The sequence below is a fragment of the Drosophila persimilis genome, unplaced genomic scaffold (assembly GCF_003286085.1).
Source record: "Drosophila persimilis strain 14011-0111.01,24,50 unplaced genomic scaffold, DperRS2 tig00000002-arrow-pilon, whole genome shotgun sequence".
NCBI lineage: Eukaryota > Metazoa > Arthropoda > Insecta > Diptera > Drosophilidae > Drosophila > Drosophila persimilis.
The window spans coordinates 10,656,913-10,679,066 of NW_020825289.1; the positions used below are offsets into that span (position 1 = coordinate 10,656,913).

The window sequence follows — 22,154 nt, forward strand, 5'->3', positions numbered from 1 at the left end:
TTATTTTGTGATTGCCATTATGTATATCCAGGTGGTTCTCAGACATGAATCTCCAAAATCACTGGCGAACTATCATCCTATTCCTTGATTTTGATATTCAGCTAAACATTTCTCGCTAGCTAGGATACTCAGCTCTGTTGACCGAGTTTTATTGTTGAATCAATTTTCTACAATATTAACTCATATTAAGTACCATTTTTTATTTTATTGAAACAAAAGTGAGTATTCCACAAAGAAAATATGTGAATGTGTCACAAGAAGAGAGCATTTAACCGTCTTTCAATACCAGCGATTGGATAGTAAAGATTTGCGCTTAAGTTTGAAAATGAATGAGTGAGAAGGATATGATATAAACATCAAGAAAAAAAATGTATAGACAAAGAACTTTTATTTGAAATGTGAATTTCTACCGTTTTGGTGGCTGGTTATCAGTTGCTCTCCAAGATATCGATATTTATAAATATCGCTTATCCGGTAAGAGTGGCATGGTGTGTGACCTAGAGTGGGTCGATATCCATCGGATTTCTGCAGAAGCAAGCAGTGTTTATTAAACTTTTACGCTTCAAGCAGTGAAACTACACTGTTATTGAAAGCAGTCCATTCAAAAATGAATTCAAATTTTAAATGAAGAAAACGGTACGGTTCGCTTTTAAAAAACTGTATATTTTATTTAAATGAAAGACACTCAGTCTTCGTGCAACAAATTTACATGGATAAATGCCGCGTTTAGAATAGTTCTTCCATTCTTATTCGTTTCCATTAATCGTTTTGTTTTTTGTTTTTCAATTATGTATTTATATTTTCATTTTATTTTGGCTGTAAGTACTGTTACGGGGGAGGGCTTTTTTTGTGGTTTTTGTTTTTTGTGTCTGTTTGTAATTGTTATTTCTCGATTTAGTAATAGTACTTTCTTTTCTCTCGTTTCATTCGCTTCCATATAAGCGATACTATTTTGGTTCAAGTCCTTGTGGTTCTTTTTTGTATGTACATATTTAAACTAAATTATAGACTATAAATTACTAGTTTGTTTGTTTGTGTGTGTGTGTGGGTGTCGTGAATCTCGCTTTCAATTGTGCTGGTGTGTGTAAGTACAGTGTGTGCTTGTGTGTGTGTGTGTTATAATAAATATGTATCTCTATGTATAAGAAATGTCTTAAGAGCTAAATACATACATACAAAGCTGCTAGGCAGAGGAGTGGGTTGGGGTTCAGGGTAGAAGGTAGAGGGTAGAGTGGGGTAGTGGAGCGAAAGGGGTGGCGGATAGGTAGAGGAGGTAGGAGGTTGTGGGGCATAGCAGCTGCTACATATAACGGAACACTTAACTCGCGGAAATTAACTAACATGCATACACATATACACATATATATATATAGATATCTCGATTATACATATACAGTTAGAGTTACAGTTAAAGATACTGGCTAATGGCTACAGGAACTAGTGCTAACTCGTAAAGTTATAGCTGCGCACCGCCCGCCCGGGCGTGACCAGCTCCACCTTGATGTTGGCCGTGGCCGTCACCTTGGTGGTGTTGCTGTCCGAGTGCGTCGTCTCCACCGTCACCTCCGGCTGGACAACGATGCTCTGCAGTTCCGGCGGATACTGCTGCTGCTGCTGCTGCTGCTGTGCGGCCTTGTGGTAAGCGGGTGGTGGTGCTCCATACGAAGCGGGTCGCGATCCCCCGCCATGCTGATAGTTGCTGTTGTTGAAGTTATTCGTTGTCTGTGCCGGCGGCGGTGCGGGGGCACTCCAGTCGTTGTGCATCTGGATGGAGGAGTTGCTGGACTTCCAGGACTGCGGCTCCTCCGTAATGGTCGTCAGCGAGGGATCGTTGATGTTGACGTCCTTGTGGTAGTGGTGCGCCTTCTGGCAGTTGTTGCGCGACGACGAACGCGAGCCGTTCCCACTGAACGACTTGTTCGAGCGCTTGCTGCTGCGCACTGGCAGCGGCGAGGGCGTGGATATCCTATCTGGATGTTCCAACGGCACCAGCTCCGCCTCTGGCCCCAGCATGCTCAGCAGAATGGGGAAGACCACCAGACTGTTGCAGGCCCCCACGCAGAGGACCACGATCAGCAGGAAGCAGAAGTGGCGGATGACGAACTCGAAGGGGGACGTAGAGAGCATGAAAACGGCCACCCCAGAGGTGAGCATCCCATGCACCAGGGGACCCAATGACAGCTGCATGGCCAGATGGACGCGACGTTGACGATTGCCCAACGAAGTCATAAAGCCCTAAGGAAAGGTCGAAGATTAGTCGAGGTTTTGAGCCGTGTTTTATATGGGGGACTCACCAGGGAGATGTGCACATTGAAGCAGAGCATCATGCCCACGCTCAGTATGAGTATGACAGCGGGTATGGCCGACAGCTTGATGCCCAGCAAGGTCATGGCCCCAAAGATCTGGGCCAGCGATGCCAAGACGCTGAGGATCACCAGCACGGCGGCCCAAACGGACAGCAGGAGCAGGGAGACCAGCACCAAGGCAGCCAGCAAGACACACGCCAGGATCATGGCCAGCGAGGAGCGTAACGTCATGTACTGCTCCCAGAAGATGAATGGAATGCCTGAAGATAGATCTGTTAGCTTTCGAAAATATACTTTTTGAAGGGTTTGGACCTACCGGAGGGATAGTTGGGCAGACCAAAGCCCTCGAACTTAACGCTCAGGTCGCGTATGTGTCCGATCAGGGTCTTGATCTGCGAGGTGTCCGTCAGGCCGTGCAGATAGAAGGGCATCTGTGCGTAGACCAGGGGCAGGCTCTTGGGTATCTTCAGGTCGTACTCGTTGGGCGCATGATAATACTGACGCGGTTCTGGATACAGTTTGCCCTGCAAAATCAAATTTAGTTAGTAAATATTGCAGAGCAACTAAACGATCTTGAAGGACCTACCTGAGAGGCTCCATAGGCGAAGACATCGTTGGTGGCCCAGGCAGAGAGATAGTTGTAGAAGGCCTTCGGATTGATGATGCCATCGCTGAAGACCAGCCGATTCGTCTTCACCAGCTCCTTGTCCACCGGATTGTCCACATGGCCCGTCTGTACGATCAGCTTGTACGCCAGGATGGCATCGCTGCTGGCATTCGGGTACCACACCTCCTTGTTCAGTCGCCCGTCCCGGATCTCATCGTCGAAGATGCGCTGCAGATTGCTAAGCCAGTCGCGAAACAGCAGCAGCCAGAAGTCCGGCAGGCCCCCATTATCGTTCTTGATCACATGCGGGACTCGGACGAATGCGTCGTGGTAGTCCCTCAGGAGCTGCTGCTGCGTGGGGTACTCGAAATTGCCTTGCGTCACCGCGTACATGCTGTAAAAGCCGAAGAGGCGCGTCTGCGCGTCGAGGAACTTGTGCTCGTTGCTGTGCTTTGGGACCAGGTCGATGATGTCCAGGCCATCCTGCAGCTTGGTGGAGGCGTACAGACTGAAGATCAGCGCCACCAGGAAGCCCATCACGGCCAGAAATTTCACCCAGCTGCGCATCAGGAAGGGCGTGTAGTACTCGAAGGCGAAGCTGGACAGCGAGAAGGACGGCAGGGAGCTGCTGCTGCTGCTGCTTTTGCTGCTGGCAGAGGGGACGCCGCTGGCGTGCTGCTCCAGAAGGGGGTTCTGGGATGGTGGCTGGGGAGGCAGACCCACGCGGTTGTTGTTGCAGTTCTTCACGTGCCGTGCTCCCCGCAGGCTGTTGTTGTTCATCGGCATCACTTTGGACTGCTCCTTCCACACGGGAAAACAGCAGCAGAAAATGTCCGCCCGTCCGGCTGTGCGCCGCCGCAGATCCAAGGAGATCATGGCCGGGAAGACCAGCAGAGCCGCCGCCAGATTGAAGCACATCACGATGGCCGCCTGCAGGCAGAAGACCTTCAGCGCAGGCACCGGAATGAAGGCGGCCGCGAAGAAGGAGCCGGCCGTGCTGCAGGCGCTGAACAGGATGCTGGGTCCGACCTTCTTCAGGATCAGCTTGGTCTGCTCCTTGCGATTGCTCTCCGCATACGCCGCCGTCAGCATAAAGATGTGGTCCACTCCCAGACCCAGGGCCAGGAACGGCACCACCTGGGTGCTGGCCGCATTGAAGACGATCCCCATCAGGGCACACAGTCCCAGGCCAGCCGCTGTGCTGAAGCACATGAGCAGGACACCAGCAACACCCACGCTGCTTTGGCCCCGAACGGGATCCCGCCAGCGGAGGAGCGTGCAAAAGGCGTAAAGGACGGTGACGGCGACGCCGATAACGATGCTCAGGGCACTCGGATGCGAGAACTTGGCCAGGATGTCGTCCAGGGCGGCCGAGCTGAACACGTAGATGTCGTAGTTGGCCGCAATGCGAGACTGTTTGCGCAGGAGGAGCTCCACCTCGCGGGAGAAGTTCCGCTGCCAGGCATTCAGCACCTCGGCGGCCTTCTCCTGGGTCCAGCCGATGTGGTGCACCTTGTAATTGTCCTCCCACTGGTCGTACATCTCCTTCTCGGTCATCAGCTGCACCACCGTCTGCAGGGCCTGGGCCTTCTTCAGGTGTCCGCTGCGATTCCGCTGCGCCCCGCCCACAATCAGCTGCTCCGGCCAGTGCATGTGCTTGGCCGCATAGCCGTAGCACCCGCCCGACAGAATCGCCCCCACATCTGGCGGCGTGGTGCTGTTCTTGTTCGGGGCCGTCTCCGGGCAACTGGGATTCAGCGGATTGAGGCAGGGCTTCTCCATGTAGCCGCTACCGATGGCCGCCCGTTTCAGGTACTGCTCGACGGTCTCGAAGTCGAAGCTGATCTTCTGGTCGGACATCTGCTGCTTCATGAACTGCATCACCGACGCGGGGTTCAGGGTGCTCCACATGAGGCGCTGATTGAGGCCACTGTCAGGAGCGGAGAGTATCGAGGGGCAGGATTAGGTAACTGGAGGAGGGATGTTACGATTTCTAAGGATTACTCACGGTATATTCACGGGAAACTCCGGTCCCAGCAGCTGGCTGCCCTCCCAGAAGCAATCCAACGGCGTGATGATCGAGCACGGTATCAAATGCTTTAGTATCTGCTCGATGTAGTAGTGCCCCTCGAAGGTGGGCGTCGTCGGGGAGTTGCACATGTCTCGCAGTCCCCACTCGGCGTCGTACATGTGCACCTTGACGGAGGTGGCCTTGACCAGCACCTCGAGGTGGGAGAGCAACGCCTGCGGATGCAGCACCGAGGCATTCGGATCGTGGGCCGTCTGGATGAGCAGCTGATGCGTGGAGGACTCGTCCTCGCCGATGGTCTTCTGCGTGTATGCCAGCTCCGATTCGAGGCGGCCGCCCTCCTGTATCCAGAGCTGGTGCACCTTCGAGTGAATCTGGGCGCTCTTCAGGCCCACACAGAAGGTGCTCAGCACCAGGATGGCCACGAATAGCACCTTGCCCGCATGCTTCTGCACAGAGCTGCCGAGCGTTTCGAGGTGGGACTGGAATACTGAACGCAGATAGATGGCCGTCCGGCTGCCACGCGCTTTACCCTGCAACAGAACGGAACGGAACAGAACGGAATTAGTTTCCATGGATCAGATCTTGTCGAATTCGTCGTTTCCCTTTCGGTGGATGCCATAAATAACGCATTAAAATTATAACGAAACAGCGTGTGGCCCCGGCACAGCCATATAATTTATTTGTGTGTTTCTCGTGGCATCTGCGACCGACCACAGAGGGAGCAGAGCAGCGTCCCGATGAAGCCATCATCATCATCATTCCCATTCCCATTCCCAATTCCCGGCCCGGCCCGGCGGGCCCAACCCAACCCAACATCCAGCCGCAGCAGACCTACAAAAACAACACAAGACGCCGCTGTCGCCGACGACGTTGCCAGGCCGAAAAAAATACAAGAAAAGAAAAAGAAGCGAACCTATAATCGCCTGCTTGGGCAATTGGATCGATCGGCTAGGGGCCTGGCTTTCTGGCTTTCCCTCTCTCCTCCGCTCAATTCGTGTCTGTTGCAGCGCTGCACGAAAATTGAGGCACCCCGTTCCCAAAAAATAATAATAATGAGGCGCGCGCTAACGCTAACGTCTCAATCGAAGTTTGAGTCGAACAATCATAAAAACAGTGGGTCAAGGCTGGCAAAAACTGCATTGAAATATTCCCTAAAGTACATTTTTGTGTACCTCAAAGAATTAATGATATGGAAAACTAAAGTGTATTCCCTATTGGTCCTATGCTAAATTGTCATTACAATTGCCATACAAATCAAATCCATCCAGACCCACTGTGCACACAAAGGCACACCCAGAGCTCGCAGGAACAGAACAGAACGGAACGCATTCCACACAAAACGAGCCCGAGACCGAGAAACTTCTCGAAGTTTAGCTCTCTTCTTTGGGGCCGCAGTTTATCGCTTTTCACAGATTTTTCTCCAGCCAGAACTCAGTTGAAGTGCAGTCAGGTTGTAGGTAAAAGAAAGGCCGTCATTGATAGCCGTGGCTTTAGATGCCCTTACATATGGAGCCCCCTAATGGCCAAGAGAGCCATACAACGGAGAGGTATTACTATTCTCTGAAAGAGTATGCGAAAGATGAGTGAAACGCGGGATAGGCTGCTGGGCAGTGGAAAGGAGAGAAGGAGCCACCTTAGAGTGCCTTTGTTGTTGGCGTTTTGAGCATTTTACGACTACCGTTAAGATAGAGCAGGAGTCACCCATAAATAATCCACGCTTAATGTCTTTGTTTGCTCTCCCCCTCCCACTCCATCCTCTCCGCCAGAGTGGGAGAGGCGGCACTTCCTGCCGACGCCACTGCCGCTGCTTGTTTATGCAAGATTGTCCGCTGCACTTCCGCAAAGAGAAAGAGAGATAGGGAGATAGAGAGAGAGAGAGAGCACATCAAACGCTGCGCGTTCGACTTTGTCGCCATTAATTAAGTCATTGGCGGCGAATCCCCTTTGAGAGACTCCGAGGCTGCCACTGCGCCGCCTGTGGCGACCTGTTCGTGGAAATTTTCCATAATGTTGTGTATGCTCCTCGCCGCTCCCTTTTCCATTCAGCTGCTGCTTAGGTGCAAGCGAGAGTGAGGCAAACAAAAGAAGAGGCAACACAGTATTCTAGGAATTTGTCCGTCTCTCAATCTGCCGCCGCCCCTTCGGAGGGGAGGTATAACATTGTTGCAGTGGGCCCCGAGGGGGCAGCCACAGCTAAAAATAAACATAATCTAGATTTGGCCAGGTATTCATTCCAGTTCCTCTCAAACTGTGCGATTTGTTGAGACATCAGCCTGGTCGCTTACTGTTAACGCTTGTCAGCCTGCACTCTCTGTCCCTCTCGCTCTGCATCTGCCACACGATGCCCTGCTTGCACTGTGTGTGTGACACATATCATCAATCTTGTTGTTGCTGTTTTTCCTCTCCTTGATCTGCGTGCCGCTGCGGCACACACCCCCCGAGGCTGCCACTGAGGCTCGTTGTGAGGAAATGTGTCACATATTGATTTATGATCATGGCTCTTTTTCCTGAAACTGTTCCTTTGTAGTGCTCTCTCCCTCCTGGAAACGTCTTCATTAGAAATGCGCACACACCAGCCTTCGTAATCCCGCCGGACTAAGACCCCAGACGAGCTTAGGCCTCGGATCCCATGACCAATCGCTCAGAAGGAGAAACAGAGATGGGCAGAGAGAGAGAGAGATGCAGCGGTGCAGGTGCAGGTACTGAAGAATAGGGTACCACTTGGGATGGAAGAATAACGATGGTTTCGAATCTATGTAGCCCTGGGGTATTTACTATATTGATCTACAGACTATAGTATTCCTCCCTATTCTCTATAGTTTCAAAGTTCTATTAAATTTAAGAAAAAAACAAAGTAATTATAAGTTTCCTAAAATACAAATTTCCAATCAGCCGTCAATCAATCAAAAGAACCGACACATCATCCACCATCAAATCAAATTTCCCCTGGGCGGTGCCGGTCGGCTGGCCGGCCCCCCCACAGAGCTTGACTACTTAATTACACGGCCCCGATTCGGCAGGGCTAGGAAACCACTCCACAAAATGTGAATACAAAAACTTTTCCATGCCGTTTGGAAATCTAAAATCCACTTGAGCGGGATATGGCGCGTCAAGCCATAAAATATGAGCGCACCCAGTTATGCCGCAATAAAAATCGAATGCAAAACAGCAAAAAAAAAAAAAGAAAGAAAAAAAAAAACAGAGTTTTTAGCATAAAATGAAATTCAATATGGCAGACCACCCAAAGGCAAAAGGCAATGAATATGAATATGAATATGAATACGAATAGTGAATGAATGTCTCTATAGAGCACCATATGTGTGGTATGTATATGGAGAATCTCTGCCATTGTCGAACCAAATTTATGGGCAACAGTTGGTCCGAAGAAAGGAAAGAAATTACGGGGAAACTTTGAAGCCCGCACCTGCTTTTCGGCGACAGCGCAGCTTTTGGATGGATGGACAAAGGATGGATCGGATCTGCTCTGCTCGATATATGGGAACCCTTGTGTGTGTGTGTGATCCAGCTTTCCCATGTTTCTCACGTAAACGTGTGCCATAAAACTTGTAGCTACCATTAAAGTTATATGCCACTTGATAACGTTTTGGAATACGAAATCCCCGACATTGCCCCATACATTTCCGATCTTCTCGCTTACGTCTCTGTATATCTTATGGTCTTTTCCTCTTTAGTATCTGTGTGTTTTGTTGTATCTCTTTGCTTTTGGCATTTAAATGGAGCTCTGTGTGCTTTTATTTTCACATGCCATTCACACAGCTGCGGCAGCTGTCAAACGTAATGGGAGAAGAAATGAAAACTGCGTCACTGCGTCATGAAAGACGCTTTTTAAAGACTATTTTTAGTGTGAGGGGGGGATCGACAGGGTCGAGTGTGGTGCCCAGAGCTGTGTGGAGTTTTTACAAGACGGAAATTTGTGGAATCCATTCGTCCCACTGTGCCAGCTAATTTATCTTTCTCCGCTCTCCACAAGGACCACACACCCAGAAAATTGCCAACAACGAAATAGACTTTTGCCTTTTGGCACTTCGCGTGGCGGAAAGTAAATTGAATTTGCGGCAATTAAAAGAGAGGCACAACTAAATGTGAAACCGTTGAATGCAAATTATCGCCTGCCGCCGATTTATGGCGCCCCCAAAACGTGACTAGCAAGCTGTTTGCCGCATTTATTTCCATTTCATGCTCTTCTTCAGGTCTTTTTTTTTTTTTTTTGGAGACCGAAACCGAAAATTTGCATGCCCATAAAATGGAATCGTTAAAAAAAGGTTTGAAGGTCATTGGAGCAGTGCCTTTCAGAGCAGGGGAGAGAGGGAGAGCCACTGAGGTGAGAGGTAAGCCGAGGCAGAATTTTTACAGTTATGTAGCTCCAGCCAGCAGTGCCAGGTGCAAGGGAGAAACAGGGACGGCGAGAGTGGCCACCACCGGCGCAGCTGTCGCGGCCTGAAATGGAGAGGGGCCAAGGATCATGCAAAAGCTCTTCTGCTACAGTCTCTCGAAGAAGTATTGAAACAACTCCAGTTTCAATTTTATATGGAAATAATTTCCACCTGCCTAACAAGTCGCTGTAACAATTTTATTTTCTTGATTATTTCCAGACGAACCTCGAAAACCCAACAGCCCCGGGGCTACCTTTTCGGTCTACCTGGCCGATTCATCTGTCCTCGCTGTCGTCACAGGTACACACACACGCACTACTCGTCCGTCCGTCCGCACAGTGGAGTGGTGGTGGAGTGGAGGCTTCGCTGCCGTCCGGACCGGACCGCTCTGTCTGTCCGTTAACTGCTTTTTTAGTGAATTCCGTGATTATTGCTTGAATGTTTCTTTCCGGTATTCGGGCCCCCTCTCTTCCACTCACTCGCTCTCTCACATTCTCTGTTTCTGCTTCTGTCTCTCCCTGGCCAGTGTCACTGTGTGTCTCGTCTGCTTCTTCTTGTACCTTTTTGTGTACCTTTTTTCGTTGTTACTTTTGGTCATAAGGTTCGGCTCGGATCGGATCGGTTCGACTCTTCTCTTCTCTCCTCTGCTCTCCTCGTCTCGTCTTGTCTCTTTTTCGGGCCCGGGCTCGGACCGGGCCGCGTGCTGTGTGGTCGAGTTAATGTCTTCATAATTCTTCTGATTTTTCTTCTCTCTTTTGTTGTTGCTGTTATGTCTTGCTTCGTTCGTTGCTCGTTCGTGTGGGCCGGCAGACAGACGACTGATGAAGACAATAACAGTTTTATGTGCGGCCGCTTCGAACCCCACCCCCCTCCTGGGAGCACACCTTTGCCTTTGGCCTGCACGAACCGAACCTGGCCCTAATGAAGCCCAAGCTGTGGCCGAGTACATATCGTTTTTTCCGTCTTTTATTTTGAGAGTTCCAGTTCCCCGCGCCAGCTGCAGATGCCACGCACACGAACATCTCTATAGAGGTGTGTGATCTCTCTCTCTCTCTCTGTGTGTGTGTGAGTGTGTTTCGGGGCCACGATTCGCTTGATGAAGCTGTCAATCGTTGGGATCCCCGCGTGTGGGTGTTATGTGGGCCATTGGGTATGGCTCTCTGTCTCCGGTGTTAAAAGCGAGGCGAAGCAGGATCGATAAGCTGATAATGGGTCATGGGATTACGTAAAAAGAGAGAGGGAGCGATACAGTGCGGTGGTATTTATGAATGGAAGAACGTTATGCATAAGCTAAAACGCTGAAATCCGATTAAATATTAAGAATTTATCGAAAGGATCTCACCAATAAAAATTATAGAGTAATAGAATAAATTCGATTTGTTCCTATACATAGAGTTCTTCTATCTTTCCTTTATAGAGAGATACCCTTTCGTATATGGCATTCTTGGAGAGTCATGTTCTGTTCGAAGGGTCCGGCCGTACAGAGAATCTGCATTTCTTGGAAGGAGTGAACATTTCTAGGCGTAGACTTCTTTTCCACGGTCCTTATCTTGTTTTGCTTTCAACACGCCCAGCATGTCGAATTACCGTTAACTTGTTAAGCACTTCCTCCCTGTGTCGGTCTCTATCGCAGTGTCGTGTCCCACTCGTGGAGTAACCGTAAGCCGGAAATGCTTGTAGGCGTGAGATATCTTCATCGACATTGTAGTCGGGGCCGGCCTTCTGGGAAGCAAGCGACGCATCGATGGATCTATTCCACCCCTGCTGAAAGGGAATGGAATGGCAATTTATGCAGGTATCTCTCCATCCATCCCTCTCCATCTCTCTCTTTCCCTCTCTATGTGTGTGTCACTCCTCAAGTGAGTTTGCCCAAGGATTACTCTCCACTCCACTCTACTCTCGCCACTTGAGATCCCGACTCACCCTCGCTTTTGCTTTCGGTTCACTCCCTTTGATCTTTACTGGCTCTTCTTCAATTTTTTTTTTTAGTATTTCGTATTTATAAATACTTTTGGTATATTTTGTATTTTGTATCCCCATGATACGAGTATCTCCCCCTTGGAAATATCATATAATAAATATTGATCGAAAGTGTGACAATGATTTATTTGCCTTACACCTTCCCCACGCTCGAAATCTTATCTGGGAGATAACAATCTGGAAATTATAATATTTGACTAACGGTCTCTGAAAGTCGATAGCAATGCTATCTGCCAGAGGTTGAGGTCTTGATTAAATATTTGTTTTACCTACATGGTGGCTTGAGTAAGGTTGGAAGACACAGGATAAGGAAGTTATCTTGGCTTGGTCTTGAGATAGTTAAAAGTCTTCAGTCCTGTGGTATATTCTGTATATTTTCTCTCTCCCGCTATTTGCAAGTAAACAAAGGCCTTCCCCTACATCTTTCGTACGTCCGATGTTTATCCAATCCATTAGGATCCACTGCCTGATTGACAATTTCAGAGTTTGTGCCACTGAGCTACTGGTTTTGGTTTTCTGCTTTCGTTTTGGCCATGTTAATTTGAGAAATGTTTGCCCATTGTCCGTGCGTGTCTGTGTGTGTGTGTGGATGCCACAAATATTTGTGTTTGTGTTTGTTTTTCATGGACAGTTGTGAAAAGAGTGCGACGAATGGAATGGAAGGGGGCAATGGACAGTGGAGAGTGGACAGCGGCGGATATCGTGGCATGACTAAACAAATTTATTGCCTACTGCCAGCAGCGGCAGCAACGTGAAGACTTCTTCAAAATGCCGCCAATGTTTCCCAACTTCCTGTGCAAAGTGTGTATCTCTATCTTTCTCTCTCTCTCTCGGTGTGTGTTTGCCTTACAATTGGCACAGCGCAAAATGACGAAGGGGAGGTAGGCAGAGGAGTCGCGACAAGCGATTTCATTCATGAATTTATACGTATCTCATAGATACACCGAGCGTACATGGCCTGCATCGATAGTGCGGCATTGCCTTAAATGAGAATTCAGTTTGGCTTAAATATTTGTTGGCCGGACTCTTGGGGCAAATGTCGCGGTACAGACCAAACGGATACAGTAGAGACCTAACCAAAGCGGATTTAAGCGAATTTTAGGGAACTTTTTATAGATCAGTCCAATAATCAATCTATGGAATTTTATCGTATTATGTTTCCATTGATTCATGAACCTCTATACTGACAAACTTGATCCCTCAGCTGTAGCAGCTCTTGAGTAGAGCATCTTTTTTTACGCTCGGCTTCATTTGGCATTCAGATCATGTGAGGAAACGTCATCCCCTCAGAGCCCGCCAGACAGCGAAAGACCCCAGACCTCCCAGTAGCGCAACAAAAATGGATAAAATAAATAAAAATAATAATAATGATCACGTTGAGTAATTTGCATAGTTCCCAAAAAAAAATAAACGCACTTTGGCAGCGTTGTTGCTTTTGTTGTTGGTTGGACGTGTGTGTTCGTCCGGTTCGTTAGACAATTTTAATGTCTTAATATATTTCGTTAAATTGAGTCATTAAAATAAATCGCCATGGACGGTGCCCGATGTCGATGACGACGTCGGCGCCATCACGATCGATCGTTTGCTGCAACTTTCCAGAAGAGTTCAGGGCAGGAGAAGACCACGTTACAACAGAGCCCCAAGAGACTTTACGAGAAATAATTGAGATACAGAGAGAGAAGACAGAAAGCACCAAGTTGCAGGAAGAGATCGAGAAGAGGCAACCGCAAAACAACAACAGAGCAAGACACGCCACGCGGAGCAGCAGCAGCAGCAGCAGGAACCGGAGGAGACCAGCAACATCGACAACAACCATGATGAAGACATCAAGTTGTAACAAGGAGGGAAGTCTATCTTCGGCGGGGTCGAATCGTTTTATACCCTTCCCAGATCACTCAATCTTCCAGCAACTAAGCGATGGCGCAGCAGATGATTGAGTGATATAGTGATCCGATCAAAGCACTGCAAAAAGGCTTTGCCAGCAAGCGAGAGAGAGCCCAAAGAGAAGAAGCGAGAAATTTTGGGGACGGCCGAGCGCAGTTTTACCAACACTGGAGTGCTGCAGCAACAATAAACCGCGTGCGTCAGTGAAATTTTTTATTCGGTATTTTTTTTGTGCCTTTGGGCCACCCGTATCGAACCACCTCGCTCGCCTGCCTGCCCCTTCTACATTTGCACCAGCCGCAACAATAAACAAAAATGCTTTTTGCTTTTGGCACTGATTGTTTACAGTTCTCTTTCGGGTTTAGCAATTGAGATATAGCGATCTTTGCATACCCTTTCTCCGGCTGCCTGCCGATACTTGATTAGCCCGTCCTGCATTACGTCACGCGTCTTTCTAATCAGTCCGCCAAGGAGTGAGAGCATTCCCGACAAGAGCCACGCTACAACCACAACGCATTCCATTCGAAAGAGCATCTGCAGCGGGGGGTGGGACAGAGAGAGCGAGGGAGAGACAGCAGCAGCACGTACGAAACGACTCGACTCTCGCGGAGAGCTCTGAGCAGAGCAGAGCCCGCGCCCACCCATGTTGGGGCTGACTGAGGCTGCGGTTGCTCACACACACACACACACACACACATTTAAACAAACAGCATTGTTGTTTACGATTTTACCCTTGCGGTAGGTATCCCTACTTCGAGCAGATGTTTGCAACGCAGAGAATGAAGCAGTACGAAAAGCATATAGTAAATGCGAGTATGAATATTTTTTAGATCGTATCACTGTCGATATTTTATGTTTGCTAATCGCTCCGAAAGGGTATCAAGGGCTTCGGCACACCCAGCTAAACCTCCTTTCTTGTTTTCATGTTGCGGCTTCCAAAGCTTTTTGCCTTTTTGGAAGGCTGCTGTTGCTGCTGCTGCTGCTGATGTTGCTATTGCTTTCCCTTGGGTCTCCTGCTGCCACACGGACCTGGTCGTTGCTGTTTTTGGCGCTAGCTGCAGTTGCAGTATCTGTTTCTTTACTTCTTTTGCGGTCAGACCCCACTCTGCTGCACAGTAGCGCCAAAGTAATGAAGTTGTCTGTGGATACGTCTGTCCGTCCGAATCCAGATCTTGAGCCCTGCTGTGTGTGGCAGCCCAGAGAGTGGAAATAGTCATTTTGGGTCTGACATGAGTGGATTTCTGTGTGTCAAAAGGATTGGCTTTGAACATATTGTAATGCTTGCTAACAGATACCAGATTTAATGGCGTAGAAAAGTCTTTTTATAGAACTAAATCCTCCACGCTCTTTAGCCATAAAAAAATACATTTGCATATAAGCCGATTGCCGATGCCCGCATATTTCGCATAGATTTTGGCTAATCACTGTAATTAATAGGCTGACTTGTGTGGGGAACAGCTCAATTAACCAGAGGGCGAGCAAACCTGATCAAAAGAAAACGAAACAAGGCGAAATGAAACGAAAACTAAAAATATTGCGAGAGATATTGGCAATAAAATTTATTGGGGACTGTCTCCACGGCTTAATGGCCGCATTAAGCAAAAGTTACACGGCGAATGGCTCTGTTTTTTCCTCTGTTTTTGCTTGATTTTGACCACTTACCTTATCAATTTGATCGAGCGCCACTTGGGCATCCACCCAGCTGGTCCGTATGTACAGATCCGAGAATAATTTCTCATCGACCACGTCGCCGTGGGTGTCCGGTACGCGGGGTAGGCTGTCCCTGTCCATGGCTGCCGTATCTTTAGCTGTTTTAGCGCTAACACGGGCGGGGGAATACTGCCAATCTCTCTCGCTTTCGATATACAGTGCCTGCTGTCTGTCTGCGACCTGAGGTGTAGACAGATACAGTGCGTGCTGTGGAATTGTCTTCGCTTCTTTATTTGATTAGTTTTCCTTGTGTTTTAGTAATTTGTTCGGCTGCATTTTGGCCCGCACTCTGCATTCCCTCTAAAACAGAGTGGTTCTCTCTCTCCCTCTCTCTCTCTCTATTTATCTGTTCTCTCTCGGGCTGTGTATCTCTGGCCTCTCTTTTGTGTTGTTTGGTTTTGTTGTGATTGCTGGCTTCGTTGCTCGAATCTTTTTTCGACTCGGATTTTGGTTAGATCGAGTATCGGGTTTATTTTCTTCACTCACGGCCGGACATTTGGGCACAATTTGTTGGGAAATTCGGTGAATTTTTCACACATCATTTACACATGGAAAAGCAAGCGCGAACGCGACAAACGGACGCCTCACGTTTTTCTTTGCAGCTCGTTTTCTTTGCTTCGCTCTCTCTCTGTATTTCTCTTCTCTGCTTTGCTCTTCATATACACTTACACACACATACACTTTGCGCACGTAGCCAGACGACGGTTTCGATTCGTTTTGGATTTTTGTTGCTGTGGCATTTAATTCATGGATTCGTTTCGTTTTTCGTTAATTTTGAACATTTCCTCTTCTGAGCTGATGTGATACTCTGATCTATCTTTTGCTGTTGCTGGTATATACCACACACTGGAGGAGAGGTCTGCTCTGCACACACAACCGTTTCGTTTGGGGATCGCGAGCGTTTTGAGAGATGTATCTCTCAGATGCGGCACGCCAGAAGGCAGGCAGGCCAACAACTTTATTATGCGAGCGAGACAGTGCTCTCGCTCTCTTTTTCTCTCTGCCTCTCTGGAACTGTCTGCGGCCATTTTGGTTCGGACACGGTATATTTATCATCGGGGTGGGACAGCTCAGAAAGCGGCTTTGTTTGAGCCTGGCAGACAACTTAGGCTCCTGGAGGAGAGCGATGGCAGGCCATACCCCTCTATTGTTTTACCACGGGTCTGAGAATGCTTACTGCGAGGGTAGATCGAGAGATTTTTGTTCGTCTTGAGGAATATCGAATGGTATGAACGATACTCATGATATCGGCTGAACGTCTATTGTAAACTGTTTTATTAGTTACATTTTAAGAGAAAACCGGATTAAAATTGTATTTTAAATTGGCAAAGAAGCATGTTATTTCGTTACTATGATCTGCCTGTTCAGAAGAGAGAACTCGGTATAGTTTTAATATTGCTTGCAGTCGGTCATGGCCATATCAACTCGGATTTTCATGCTAATCATGAATATACATATGCACCCACTGATAAAACTGAGCAGAGGAAAAGCTGAGAGGCAGGGCGCCTGCTCGCTAATTTCTATTGTTGGTGGTTTTTGTTGTTGCCACGACCACCCAAAAGGCTTTTTGATTGTTGTTGTAGCAGACCACCCAAAATATATTTGCTGCCGTTGTTGTTGTTGTTTTTGCTGCCTTCATTAAACTCAACGACCGGCGTTGTGGGTGGTCGCAGCCTTAGCCCGACCGCGTTTCCTCTCTCCTGGCCTGTTGCTGCGGCCTTCAGCGTCGACGTTGGCGCTGGGCAGCAAAGCTTTTATTGTCTGTAACTTTTTTGTGTGTGTTGGTGGGGAGCGCGTGCGTGGCAGGCTTTGGCGCTGGCTGCGTGAACTCTTGGCAAATTTGTTAACTTCGTCTTGCAGTTGTTGTTGCTGCCTCGCTGATGTCTGTTTTTGCATGTTATTTCAATACAAAATGATGAGGCAGGATGTTTTGGTTTTCCTTTTGTTTCTGCCTCATCTTCTCCCCAGCGCGACTGTGTGTGTACCCCACACGTCGAAAATGCAGAAATATATATTACAGTGATTTTAATATATTCTTTGGGCGAAAATCGAAAAAAATGCCACTACAGTTCTACTTAAGAAACAAAAAACAAATACAAATTTTAGCCTTACCAAAAAAATGTTAAACACACAAAATAAACACCAAATAGAGCTAAAGTACCAACAGATCTATAAGCTTTTCAGAACAACCAATCCATGAAGATACCTTTAAAAAATATTTTTCGCTTCCCGCTGAGTATTTTTTGTTCCAACTGCAGCAGAGCAGAGCCCACATCGTCGTACAATTTATGAATGAAAATGCATCTTTTACATGGTGACCCCCACCCCACCCTGATATCCACACACCGCACCACTTCTCCTCTGGTTTCTCTTTCCACTCCAACAACAACAACACCGAAAAAAAGATCCACCGCAAAAATTGGCGCTCGATTCTGCCTCGGAATTCCAATTCGAATGCAACTGCAGCGTCATGGACCATTGGTGGAGGAAGAAAGAGAGGTGGCGGGGCCGGGGATGTGAATGTGGATGGGGACCCACCACCAAGCAGGGGGCTATTACAATCAAACAGTCAAAGCAGCAGCAACAACAAAAATAACAACAACAACAGACAACATTGATGAGGAGCAGCGCACACGCTGCAGTTGCCTCTGCCTGCCCCACTCTCTCTTCCTCTCATTCTCTATCCCTGTCTAACCCACTCACCTGAACACTGCATCAATGTGAATGGCTGGCCTGGCTCTTGGTCTCTCATCAAACGTACTCTCGCGCTCCCGCTCTCTATCAGTTGGCCTGCGTGTGGCGCTTTTTGGCGACATGGGCGGCATTTTTTTGCCATAGCAGCTTCAGCTTGCATATTTTAGCTTTATCCATTGCTCTCTCTCTCTCTCTCTCTCTCTCTTCTACTCTCTGAAGATTGCGCCATCTTTACATACACTCGCACACACGCTGAGCGTGCTCGCTCTCGAGTTTTTGCTCTCAATGACTTGCATTTTGTTTTGCTTTCGCTCATTTCGCCTGCAGCAGCAGCAGCTCCAATCCCCCAGTGGTCCCCCATAAACACAGCACAACAGAGAGACAGAGAGCGAGAGAGCACGAACGCAAGAGAGGGACTTACTCACATGTATACTGTGGGCTGCGCCTGTGTGGCGGCGGCAGCTGCCACTGGACCACCAACGTTGAGAGGAGTTTGCTTTGAGAGCTTCATTTGCCGTTTCATTTGGAGTTGGTGTTGGAGAGGGAGCCCCGGAGACAGAGATGGAGACAGAGGCTGTTTTTATGGCTGGAGTTGAAGTTTGGATATTTTTTTTCCAGCCTGCGGAGGGAGCTTTGGTCCAGGGCTGATTGATCGTTGATTGTCATTCACAATTTCGTTAAGAGAAACATTAAAGGTAGTGATGGGGCACTAGGGGTAGGAAAATTCATCTGCTGGGATTCAAGTCGGACTTGAAAATTACAATTTGTATAGGTGAATATTTTTATGTGTGCCTTGGATCTTCCAAGGTCCAATTTACGGAGAGTGAATGATTTCGTTTCGTTCGTCTCGCTTGATTTCTATGACGCTTGGTCTTCTCTCTCCACCCTCCACTCTCCGGCTAACTCTGTTACTCCTTCTGCGACTTTAACGACAGGCTGTTTGTTTTTAATCGTATAATGTCTTAATTTATAGTGCAACGTTGCCTAGACCTCCACTTGATATCCCGTCCCCGAGCGAGCGGACCCCTTTCCTCTACCCACCATCCATCTACACAAATGCAATTGCATTTGTCACTGGCCTATAACGACATTAACATTACTACATTGCCGGCTGGTTTCATTCTTTCTCTGCCTCGTCCTTCTTGGCCTTGCTTCTCTTTACAGCTTTGGTGTTTACTCTTATTCGTGCTCTCTCTCTCTTCCTGTTGCCATCCCATCCCAGGTGACGATCACTCGCTCTGCCACTTAAAGTTTAACTGCCTCGCATTCGCATTCGCTAAGAAAGCTTTTCTGGCTGCAAGGAGAGCAAGGAGAAGCTCTGTGGAGTGCAGGCAATTTTTATGGCTAAGCTTTGTTGTTGCTGTGTGGCTGTGTTGCCGCTGCATTATTGCGGTGCATTTAATGTAATAATTACTATTTGCCACCGGTAATACGTAGGCCGGCTGTGGCAGTGGCAGCAGATCGCCCAAGTCTCAATTCCCCTGCGATGGGTTGTGGATGGGGATGGATGGCGTGTGTGGTTTGCTCTTTCTGTAGCTTTTGTGGTTGTTGTTGTTTTGGTTAACTCGTTATCTTGGCGTCGGCTTTTGCGGTTGGGTCTGGGACGGGGACTTAGACTGGGACTGGGGGTCTGGGGGTCTGGCGACTGGAGACTGGGTCTGGGGACGACTGGTGCAGAGGTAGCCTTCGGTTCGGTTCGGTTCGTTTGTTCATGTAATCAACCGCCCCGTCCAACAGCAACTGGCAACTGGCAGCCGGCAACAGCAGCGGCAACGGCAACCCCCTCCTGATTCGCTGTGTGTGGGCTTTTCCAGCTTCTTGTGTGGTCCTGTCAGGCTTTCAACTCTGCTTCGCTCCATCTCTCTCTGCCCCTGCCTCTGCCTCTGCCTCTCCATAACCTCTCCCTCTTTGGGTTTTGGATTTTGTTTTCGTGGGGCTTTTTTTTTTGTTGCGATGCCTAGGGATCGATGGCTTTTTGGTTATCATTTGGCAAAGCCTACGCGTGACGACATTTCCAGCCAGAAGTCCATTCCAGATGGAATGGAAAGTGCCAAGCGGGTGGTCTCTCTTTCTCTTTCTGTCTGTGTTGGGTAGATCGTATGTGTGGGTGGCTGAGAAGTTAGGCAATTAATTGAATTAACCCTCCCATTAAGGCATAGACTTCCTTCACTGAATCTTAGCAAAAGATCATCATAATTTTTCCACCTCTTTCCACCTTTTTTTTTGGAGGCACCCGACCCTGCTCTTCTCATAAACACCTCCCACATGGTCGGAGATCTCACTCAGTTTCTGCGATTGCAGCTGCAAATCCTTCACCCATTAATTCTCTGGTAATCCCCAGTCCTCTGACATCAGTTAAGCTCAGCGCATAACCCATTTCGAAGTCGGGATGTGTTAATGTGACTGCAACGACGATAACGACAATAAGAGAAAGAGAGGGAGAGAGAGAAAGATCGGAACGGAACGAACCCAGAGATCGGAGAGAAGCAAGGCAACAACAAGCTTAAGATAGATATAAAAGTAAGGCGATAAGCATGGAACCGTCACTGGGTCTGTCTGTCGGTCGACGTCGTTTTCGATGGAGATGTGTGGATGTGGAGATGGGAGAGCGGAGAGCGGAGAAGGGGCACCAGAAGAATGTTGACGATGCATGCGTTTTGCGTTGGCTGTCAAATTAATTTCGTACGCTTCCCCGACTGCGATTACCCGAGAGCACGACGACAATCCGAGCTCGACTTCGACTTCGACTTTGACTGCGTGGGCGAGCTCCGCTCCAAGGGCCCAGGTCCGAAGAAGTGGCGATATGGAGAGAGGGGGGTAATTTACATCTCTTTGGAGACGCATGCATAATTTTGAGTTTGACAGTGTCCACGGAGCGGAGTGGGATACGGGGAACAGACCCTACACTCATGACGCAGGCAGCGACATCCTTAGCATACTTAAGGCTGGTGAAATGTGAAATGGTACCCCAGCTCCTCCCACTCCCACTCTTGCTTCTCCTCCTCCCCCCACCCATATGTATAGAATTCGCCACAAAAGCCCCCTGCGTCCGAGAATTCGTGGAATGACTGCACAAATCGTTACCTGGGTGGTCCCTCCACTCGACTTGACTCGACTCCACTCCACTCGAGTCGCCTCGACTCGGGTTCGACTTTGGCTTTAGCTCGGACCTCGAGATGGCGACTCGCCCGGTGGTTTATGAGGCACGTGCGCTGGCGTTCACTGCCCATTGAGTTGCTTATTTACGGCTTGAAGGTATTTCGTTCCCCCAATACCCTATCCCAATCCCAAGCCCAGTACCAATCACAATCACCAAACCCCGTGTGCCCCATCCATCCCACGCTACGGCTGTATTTATATTGGTGTGAAGTCAAGTGAAGTAATAAGAGTGGCAATTGCCGGGCCTGCCTGGGTCTGTGGGATACGCATCTGATGATTGGATTGGAATACGGATTGGATACGGAATAGTACTTTTGGGCCAAAGGTACACTCGGCTCATTGGATAAAGTCCCTACACACGTTGCTATTGCATTTCCCTGAAGAATCATATATCATAAAACATCATAGGTATAAAATTTAAATCGCAAACAAATTATCATAACATCGCTCGAAAGACCGCCAGCTGGTAGGCACATTGGCAAAGGATCACCCAAGAGCCATCCACATATCTCCAAACTAGCTGCACAAACTACTTTTTCCATTGGCTAATACGATCAATTAGGCAAATGTTTCAGTTAAGTCATAAAAAGCCAGCATTGAGTTGGCCGCAGACATAGACGTAGATCGGGACTGAGAGCGGTACCGTCATAACTCAACGACACTTCACTTGCCTGCGGAGCTGCGTTGACAACTCAACTTGTTTGGGCCGACATATCTGGCCAGATACGATCGCTAGTCGGAGTTGGACCACACCAATGCCAGTCAAATGTAAGCCTAACCACAGGCCCGCGTTTTTATTGCATTTCAGACAGCAACAGCCCAGGGAGATGGAGGAAGCCAGAGGTAGGAGAGGCAAAAACGACTCAAATCAAATGAAAATCTCTTTCAAATTGATTTGCTGCGACTGCAGGCAGTGCCGGGAAATGAAAACCCATGTCGCAGCAGCGCAGTCGCCGTCCAGCTGTGCGGCTGTCGTTCTGGTCGAAAAGGTAGAAACATTTCAATCGGTGCCTGGCCTGGAATGGAACTGGAACTGGAACTGAAACTGGAAGAGACCTGGTCGGGGGGTGGGGGTGCTGGTATCGGCCCTGTGACCGTATATCATTTGTTTACATTGTATTGAGTTGTTGGCTCGCCGCCTGCTGCCCTCCGCTACATTTTAATTGGTCCATGGGTGGGGGGGCCGGTCAGAGGCCGCACACGTTGATGTCTCGATAAGCCCAGTCAGTGCCAGTGTCAGGCGATCTCCCAGTCGGGGTCATGCGTGGGCCGCCGTCCCACCCATATGATCTCCATGGCTTTTCCCCCTTTCTCTTGTTTTTTTTTGCCAGCAGAAGACTTTATTTATGAGCTTGAGCATGCCGGAAGTCTATGATTAGACCAAGTCA

At 48.5% G+C, this 22,154-nt stretch overlaps 1 protein-coding gene across 2 annotated transcripts; it reads right to left on the reverse strand.

The window, feature by feature from the left end:
• Positions 1-696: 696 nt before the first annotated feature.
• Positions 697-15,532, reverse strand: LOC6590429 (protein patched). Of its 2 annotated transcripts, XM_026986644.1 has the most exons (7): positions 14,866-15,532; positions 4,922-5,475; positions 2,893-4,843; positions 2,623-2,830; positions 2,295-2,566; positions 1,893-2,235; positions 697-988 (listed from the first exon to the last, which is right to left on the reverse strand). In XM_026986644.1, the coding sequence occupies exons 1-7, from the start codon at positions 14,992-14,994 to the stop codon at positions 948-950; spliced, it is 3,498 nt and encodes a 1,165-aa protein (XP_026842445.1). In that variant the 5' UTR covers positions 14,995-15,532; the 3' UTR covers positions 697-947. The 2 variants fall into 2 exon arrangements, with proteins under 2 accessions (XP_026842445.1, XP_026842444.1); XM_026986643.1 differs by lacking the exon at positions 697-988 and having other exon boundaries at positions 1,078-2,235; positions 14,866-14,994.
• Positions 15,533-22,154: the final 6,622 nt, after the last annotated feature.